The sequence below is a fragment of the Corvus cornix genome, chromosome 5 (genome assembly GCF_000738735.6).
Source record: "Corvus cornix cornix isolate S_Up_H32 chromosome 5, ASM73873v5, whole genome shotgun sequence".
NCBI lineage: Eukaryota > Metazoa > Chordata > Aves > Passeriformes > Corvidae > Corvus > Corvus cornix.
Window position 1 is genome coordinate 38471617 of NC_046335.1, and position 9201 is coordinate 38480817.

Sequence of the window (9201 nt, forward strand, 5' to 3'; positions counted from 1 at the left end):
AAGCAGACAGCAGACTGGGAACTCCTGCACTTGTCTATGCAGCTGAGAAAATACACTTTGTGGCTTTTGCCAAAGGGTAACAACAGCTTGGCTGGGTCCCAGGAATCCAGTAATGGCAATCACATAGTTAACAGATGTGATGACTTTTGGCCATTTGTTTTCTATTGTCCTTCACAATATTGACCAGCACTGTTGGTTTTATTTCTGTCCTGATTTCATGGCAGAAATCACAGATGCCCCAAATGGGACAGTGGAGCTGCTTCTTTTGAAAAGGAAGTGGGGGGCACCATGGATGGAGCGCGGCTTTCCCACGTGTCCACGACTCAGAGCACAGCGTGGCACCTGCCCAAATTCTGAGGGCAGGCGCTGCTCGGGGGGCATCGCGGGCCGTGAAGGTGCAGCAGCGGGGCCCTCGCCCGCGGGACGGCGGCGGGAGGAGGCAGCCGGGCCGGGCCGGGCAGGGCTGGGCTGGGCCCGGCCACCTCCCGGCGGGGCGGGACAGGGCGGGACTAGGGAAATAGGGACTGGTTTTGTGCGCACGGTGGCAGGTGTAGTGCTGAAGAGCGAAGCTTGGCGGGCTGGAGAGGGTGGCCCCGCACGGCAGCCCCGACAGCAGCCCTCTCTCAGGAGCATGGCAGCGGCCCCGCCGCGCCGCGCCCCACGCTGAGCCCTGTCGAGTCCGCGGTGCCACCGGCAGTGCCAATGCCATGCCTCCCCAGGAGCTCCTGGATTACGCGCCCGCCCTGCGGAGACACAGCCCGCCCCGGGGCAGCGGCCCGGAGCTGGGAATCAAGTGCGTGCTGGTGGGCGATGGCGCCGTGGGCAAGACCAGCCTGGTGGTCAGCTACACCACCAACGGGTACCCCGACGAGTACCAGCCCACCGCCCTCGACACCTTCTCCGGTAGGTGCCCGCCCGGGCTGCGCGGGGCACGGGGCGGCCGGGGGATCCAGTCTGGCGCAGCGAAACCTCGGGGCGCGGCGTCGGGAGGAGCGGGGTGGATGGAGGCGAGCGCTCCCGGGGCCGCGGGCTGCCCCGGGCAGGGCTGCGCAGCCTGCGGGCACACGGCCCGAGGCATTTCTGGGACTCGGACCGAGTCCCTCCGACGTTTTGTGAGGTTTAGCAGGTGGAGGTCCTCCGTTCTGCAGGTGTGTCAACCCAATACGTGTCGAGTTGGTTTGCAAATTCTATGAACTTGAGCACCTTCCTGGTTTTGTGGTGTTGTTATGACTAAATAGAAGGGGGCTTAGGTTTTTGTATTGTTTGTGGTCATTTTAGCCTCAGAAATAGTCTACAGTGTAACACTGTGATTTTTAGCTTCAACTGATACTCAGGAAAACCATCTTTTCCGTCACTTGTCTGGTGGAGTTACCATTGAACAAAGGTTGTCAAAAAGTTGAAGAGCTTTATAAGTCTGGCTAGAATTGCAAGCTGATGAGCTCTCATTAGTTTCCACTTTTGTAAATGCTATCTTTGTTCTTGTTCTACACTCCTCTTCCTTTGGGCTCCAATTTCTATATAAACCCCAGGAGAATAAAAAGCCCTTTGAAAGATTCCTTATCTTCATTTGATATGAAGAAACACAGCACTACTTGACAATGTAGATTGGTAGATTAGAGATGTGCTCAAGTCAGACCAGGAATGAGGCATCTAATGTGTCATAGTTTTAGGGGTGCTTAGAGGGAGTGTTTTGTCTGTCTGAATGTCCCCCCAGTTGCTCACTCTGAGAGCTGTTGATTTATCTTGACCCTCTCCAAGCTATTCCACTGTCACTTGAAGGAACTGAACTGAGAACATGCTGCTGTCCAGAGTCCAGAAGCCCTTTGGGAACAGATGCAAGGAATCATGAGTCCTCCAAGGGAAAACTTACTGCTCTCTCTGCTCTCTTTACATTGAAGTGTATGGATTAGACTAAGAGAGGATCAAAATTACTGTAGTTATTAGACTGCACATTTTTGGAAGGGCAAATCCAAAATAAAATGGTCCAGAAAGGTGAAGGCAGGATGAGTGCAGACATACCATGCTTAACAGCAGGTAATTTGAAGATAGCTGCACATGGGTTTAGTCCCAGTCTGGATGTCCAAGTACTAAGTCTGAATTCAGAGGTTCATAGGATTTGTAACTGATAGAAATCAAAACCGTTAAATACGTGTCTTGTGAAGTTCACTTTCTGCTTATTGGGAGGAAATGGGAAAACAAACAAGTTTCCCTTCCCACCCCTATTCTAAGCCTGAAAAAAGTCCCTTCCTGGAGTCACATATCATGGTTCAGGATCCACTTCAGAAATTTCAACCCGATTCCTTTCACTCATGGGGAAGACCTGCCATTGTAATGGCCGGCAGAACTGAGCAGTTTACATTCTAACCTTAATCCTGGTCACGGGACTGTGATGCCAATAACAAGATAGGAGAAGGTGTCGCATTATTAGGGGAATGTCTCTGGGACAGTGACCCAGCCACATACATCTGTCTGGCTGCTACCTCCTGCTGGGTGTCGCTGCCAGGTAGAGCAGCCTTGAGTGAAATGCGGACCCGGTGACCTTTCTCCACCAGGCTATCCTGTTCTGCCAGCCCCTTTTCTATCGTACCATGATCCATCCTCATCCCGAGGGTGTGGACCTTGTGAGGGCGGTATTTAGAGGGTTGTTGCAGAGTTGCTAGCATAGCTCAGGCTAGCAGCAGATGGGATGAAACTCTGTGCAAACACTGGAGCAGCAGGTAATATATGTGGTGACTTTCTTCTGAAGATGGCAAAACATTTCAGAGATGCTAATTCCTTCTCTCAATGCACTTGTGAGACAGAGAAAACCAGATACTAGAAAGGCAAATGCCTGCTGCCTTGAAGATCAAGTCAGGATCTAGCAAGTTCTTTGATGAGGAACAGGTTTCTCTTCCTCCTCTGGGGCAAAGATATGGTAACAACCCAACAGTTTCCTAGTCACAAGGAAGCAATGACTTTCAGCTATGCTGCGAGGAGTGGCACTGTGGTGGACAGACCCACCCCTTCATTTTTCTTCCAGGCTCAGTCTCCCACCAAACTTCAGTTCATCTTTTTGTCTATGTGTCTCTGGTTTTTTCTCCAGACTGCTTTCAGGGGGGAGTGCACACCTCCAAAAGCTTGTGTTAAACTCTCTTGTTTCTGTCACTTCTCACCTGGTGAATTACTTCAATAATCACAAAAGGTTGATCCTGCTTCTGGTTGGGAAATTTTTTTGTTTGTGGGTTTTGGGGGGCTTTTTGTTTTGATTTTGGTGGGTTTTTTTTTTTTAATGAAAAGGACAATAAAGCCTCCTCCCTGCACACAGCAGTGGAGTTTTGCTAGTTCATGTCAAGTGCCAGCCATTGTCACTGTAGCCACGATGTCTGCCTCTATTCATCCAAGCACAGCCCCATCCACTTTGTCAGGACTTTCAAGTGATTTCCAGCTCCACAACCCCTTTTTCCCTCTCCTCAGTTCCTAGCCAATCTCTGTGGTGTCTATGCACTTAAACATCTAACAGTTTCATTCCCGATTTCCATCAGAGGTCCTGCCAGCCCTCAGTCTGAGTCAGCTGATACCACATGAAGGCTTACTGTGATTAGGGAGTGAAATGGGAGCAAACCTTACATGTGTAACTCAGCAGTTTTTCAGAATGTGGATAGTCTCTGAAAGGGATTTCACTCATCACTCTTTCCTTAGTATTTCCTTGTTCATTACAAAGGTGGGTTTTTCCCTAGCTAGGACACTCACATAACATTTTTTTAAGGCCAGATTTCTGGTCTGGATGGGAAAAATCTCCAATAGCTTGTTTGATGGACACTGATTTGAATTTGCTTGGCCAAGGAGCTAGAAGCAAGTTGCTGAAGTTCTCTGGCTTTATCCTTATCTTTTTTTCTTGGGTTGTGGAAGAAGAACAAGTGGTTCTCGGGGAACCGTTTGGCTAAGGGCTCTTCTTGTCTAGAGAAGCAGTTGGCCAGTAATGTGGAACTATTCTTTCAAAATTCTGGAGAAGAACACAAAACACCTGAGAGCTAACAAAATCAGGTCTACTGCAGCTCTCTTGATGTTTCCAGTGCAAGCTTCAGCAGTCTTAGTGAGGCTTGGGAGGATGCTCATCTGGGAGGAGACTTGAGCGACTTCAGTGAGTCTGTTCAGCAGGGTATGAACCAGAGCGTTCAGGAAAAGCCTGTATGAGCGTACGTGTGTATGCTGGCCAGCTGCTTTAGACTCATCCTTATTCTACTTCTGCTACAGTGCAGGTCCTCGTGGATGGAGCCCCAGTCCGGATTCAGTTGTGGGACACTGCTGGACAGGTAAGCTCTATCAAAGCAGCTGTCAGCTCTGGTCCTGTGGGACAGGGATTGTTTTCAGGCTTTGAGGAAGGCAGTACTTAACTGGGAAGAACAGAAATGCACTAGTTGAGCACCAGCCTTTTGCTGATATGGCAGTCACAGACAAGTGAGTGACAGAGGCCCTCAATTCTGAAACTTGTGTCTGAAACGTGGCATGGCCACAAAGTCAGCACAATGCCCTCCCTCTGTTGCTATCCTAGTTAACTTGTGGAAAAGCTACTGCAGCATCATGCTGTTAGAAGAACAGTCCAGTGATGATTTTTTTCCCCCCCCTCCCTTTTCTGCAGGAGGACTTTGACTGTTTGCGCTCTCTTTGTTACCCTGACACCGATGTCTTCCTTGTCTGCTTCAGTGTGGTAAACCCAAGCTCCTTCCAAAACATTACAGAGAAATGGATCCCTGAGATACGAACTCACAACCCCCGGGCACCGGTGCTGCTAGTAGGGACACAGGCAGACTTGCGGGACGATGTCAATGTCCTCATCAGCCTGGATCGCTACCACGTGAAGCCTGTGCCCCGGCCTCAGGCAGAAGGTCTAGCTGACAAAATCCGGGCTGAAGCCTACCTGGAATGCTCAGCACTGACCCAGAAGAACCTTAAAGAAGTTTTTGACATGGCCATTGTCAGTGGTGTTGAGCACAAGGCACGTCAGGAAAAGAAGATGACCGCCAAAGGCATTAAGACTCTCTCTAAGTGCCGCTGGAAGAAGTTCTTTTGCTTTGTCTGAAGCTGCTTTGAGGGAGGGGGAAAAGAAACACCCAATGCCAGTATTGGCTCTGCACCTTCTTGGAGTGACTGCTCCTATGGCCCCAGCAAGGAGGGTATGATAAGCTGCTGGGCTTGGAAACCTGTCTCTTGCTGGGTACAGTATCAGATGCCTAGGAGACATGAACTAGATTTCCATTGTGCTGAGATGTGGAATGGTCCAGGCAGCTTTAATACCTGCTGGACATGTCTGTAGTGTCCCAGACTAATGGGAGCATTTAATACACCAAGACTCAGTACCCTAGAACAGGCAGGTTCCTTACATTGTTCAAAATGACAGTTTTCTGGTTGAAGCTCATACACTTTCAGTGTTCTGATGTAGCATAATAAACGTGAGGGACTTTTGAAATCAGCCTGTGTTTTGGCTGATTTACAGGCATGGCAGAGAGTAGGGCAGGGGCAGTTACAGGCAACTGCAATGTGGTCAGGCATGGGGTGCAGAGTTTGTAACATGAGACTTGGGTTCCCCCTCTGATTCCATTTGCCAAAATAGGTAGAATTCACTTGGCTGTGAAAAAGCAGCACTCTTTCTTACAGGCCCTGTACTGGGAGTACTCTTGAGAAGGTACTTCCTAAATAAAGGCCATTGGCAGGCTGAAGAGAAAATGCACTGGAAGCTACAGTAATACTTTGAGCAAAACTTTCTCTGAGAGGACTCTCTAGTCCACTGGGTGCCAGTGTTACAGTCCTATCCTAAGAGGTAGTTGTGGACTTGGGGACCAACTTTGAAAGGCCTTTTGTGTGTGTGGTGTTTTGAAAGAAAGAAGAGGTGAGGAACAGTGATGAGTGGCTCTGTCTAGGAGAGACAAAACTGTCAGCAAAGGGTTTATAACAGTACTGAGGGGTCAAATGGAGATGGAGAGAGAAATAAGAAAAGGAAGAAAATAGAAAGGAAAAAGATGGAATGAAGAAAGGTAGATAGAGAAGGAAAGAAGAATGAATGTTGTTAAATGAAAGCTGTGATTCTACTTAGTTGAGATGCTAATATGCAGGGAAACTTCTAGGCACCTGAAAATTTTGCTAGTGATATGAATTTTAAAGTAATATTTTCCGTACATTCAGTTCTGAATCAAAAGGAGGAGGTTGTAGTGAGAGAAAGTTCCTCTTCATTAGTAAAATCCTCCATTTCAGATCTACACAGAAGAATGGAATTTACCTTGTACTGTTCTTCCTGAGGCTGCAGAACAGGAACGGAGGACTCAGGGCTTCTTTCTGTTATGCTTCCCTTTTCTAAAAGTCACTGCTTGATCTGCTGAAATCAAAAGCAAAGGAAATCCATGAAGTTTATGCCGGAGAAAATTATTCCTTATGTTTCACTCCCTTCCCCTCTCACCTGTTTCTCAGGGGATTAATATCCTGGAGAGTCTATTCACATTTTATTATATTTTATTATAGAACTTGCATCATTTTCTAAAACTTTCTTTTGCAGAGACATTTCATTTTGGTTTATGTAGCAGAGAGCGTGACAGGTCTGTCGAGCAGTGCTTTCAATACTCAGGGGGTTCTCTGCATCTGGCCACAGCCCATCACTTTGAGGACACTCTGGAGTAATGTGGCAGAAAGAGAAATAGCTGTGGATGGTTTGCCCTAGACCAAAATCAAGCATAGGCGAGCTCGTGAGCCTGTAGCAAGGCAAATGCGAGTAATGCAGTGTGGCTCCAAACAAATGCCTGTGAACATCTCTCACAGCCATCTGGTTTTGTAGTGCAGCTGATGTAGTCCCCAGGATGTGAGACAAGACTGCTGTCTCCCTGGGCAGTATTGAAGGATGAAAGAGGTGGAGAAGTCTTCCTCTGAATGGAAGTGGCCCACAGCCTTGGAGCTGCTTCTAGGGTAAGGCTTAGACACCTTAAAAGGATGGTGCAGCAAAATGAGCTGAATGTTGAAAGGACTCCTCCAGCTGAAATGCCATTTGTGTCCAGTGAGGAGTCCTAAGAGATGGTGAGCACAGAGGCAGTAGCTAGAAGTGACATGTCTGACGTGGGTCTAGGTAGGACACCACTTCCTGAACAAAGCTCTCACTCAGCAATGCATCCCTGTGTGTATATCCTACCTGTACAGGCACCTTTGCTGTATCACTAGTTCAGTTTGTCTGTTGGGTCTTTACACATTTCTTTAGCCTGTGAGAACAAGGGCTGTGGTGTGACCTGCCAAAGAGCATGCCATATCCCTAGGGAGCAAATCCACAGGTGGAAAGAACACCAGCCTCCTTCCTGCTTAGGAGAGCAAGGGTTGTCCTGCAGTAGCTTGGTATGAAACAGGGATTATTTCATCCTGGAAAAGAAACTGTACTGAGAGCTACTTTCTTCCTATTTGATTGTGTCTAAAATTTGATCAAATAAACTTTTTTAATGTCCACAATCTGCGTTTGTAATTTTGTCAGTGCAAACTAGGTTGGGCTTTAACATGGAGAAGGAGTTACTCCATTTTACTGACAATAAGTATAAGAGGGAAATAGCCCCACTTCTCAGTCCATGTCCTAACCCCCACTAGTGATGGCAAAAATCCCCTCATAGCTGAAATTTTCCAAGTTCCTTCTGTTGCCCCAGTTAATCTTTCTCTACCTCAGCAGCCACTCAGCGTGGAAGCTGCCAAGGGGGATGGAGTAGCAAATATCCAAGGCTTTCAATGCCTCTCCCTAGAAGCCACCATCCAGGTACCAGTCAGGAGGCCCTCCTAGCACTCACTGACCCAAGCCCATGTAGGACTTGCGTTTGGAGCCTTAATAACAGCATGCTGCTCTGTCATTAGACTGATGGGTAATTTAGCGACCAGCTTTACTCAACTTACCTTGGTAATTAAACACTGCTAAAGTGCTAAAATATTTTGCCTGTGCCACATAGGATGCAAAGGCCCTATGCAAGACAGCTCCAAGGACTCACCCTTTTAGCCCTATATTCAGTGTTACAGATAGGTCAGGGCTCCTGCCTGTCCAGATCTGGGGCCCCATAGCTGCTCCAGAGTCAGAGGGCTGGAAAGTGAGGCTGCTGATGGAGGAGTGTGGTGGTTCAGCAGAGAGCTAGGAAAGAAAGTGGACAAAAAACAATGAAGCAGAGGTAATGAGCAAATTCAGAAATTAAGAAGGTAATAGAAAATTACTGCTGATAAAACATGATTTGGGAACTTGTGTTTTGGGTGAGGAGGTTGTTGGAACTTTTACTATTTGTTTGGATTTTTTGGGGGGGAGGGGGCATGGTTGTTTACCAAGTCCACAATCACACCATCCTTCTATAGACTGTTGTTTACTAGATGTAAAGTAACCTGTGGGAATATTTGGAGCTGGCTCCCAGCTTTGTAGCTTCCTGGCACTAAATCTTACAGAAGCACCTGTGAATGGAAATAGCAGCAAAGTGTGAATTAACTTTACAGCGAGTGAGTCATTCCACTGAGCCATATCCTGTCATATGCACAATAAGCACTCTAAAACTCCCTGAAATCCGTGAACAAAGCTGAACTCCTGGGTGTGGGGGTGAATCTATCTCATTAAATGGAGTTTCCTACCAAAGCCACCCGAGGTGTCTTTAAACCCTTGCTCTCACCCTCTTACAGTGCAGTACTGGATCTGTGCTACTACCCGGTTTTGGTAGAGTCTGGGCTTGTTTCTGCCTTGCAGTGCTGCTTGACCAACCTGTATTTTCAGATGCTGAGAGCACAGAGGAGTTCCTGGGAGACTGTTGTTAACAAACCACCCCACCAGGCTGGGTGAAGCTAGCCCAGTCCATTGCTAGGCCAGCACAATTCCTCACAAGTGCTGCTTACTTTTCTGCCAAAAAGGATCCTTATGATTAGTTGATCTGACTTACTCCATAGCACAAAGCTCAGCATCAAATGCTAAAAGCACCAACATTCCTACAGGGTAGAAACTCTCTAGTACCTTCATTCTTGCTCAGGGCTCTCACTTGGATCCTGGATAAGAGACTCCTGCATATCCTTGCATCCAGCTGAGTAACTGATAAGGAAGACTGTCCTTCCTGTACGGGAGAATGCTGCTTGAGACCCAGCATAGGTAACAGTACTTCAGTACAGGTACACACCATGTTGTGTAAATCCACATGAAGCCAGTGTGCCTGCTGCCACTTTTAGCTGCCATCTCCAAAGGACCTG

The 9201-nt window shown here is 47.8% G+C and overlaps 1 protein-coding gene across 1 annotated transcript; it reads left to right on the forward strand.

The window, feature by feature from the left end:
* Positions 1-500: 500 nt before the first annotated feature.
* Positions 501-7458, forward strand: RHOV (ras homolog family member V). Its single transcript, XM_010413615.2, has 3 exons — positions 501-903; positions 4234-4292; positions 4619-7458. Exons 1-3 carry the CDS (start codon positions 708-710, stop codon positions 5057-5059), a joined length of 696 nt encoding a protein of 231 aa, XP_010411917.1. The 5' UTR covers positions 501-707; the 3' UTR covers positions 5060-7458.
* The last annotated feature ends 1743 nt before the right edge of the window (positions 7459-9201 follow it).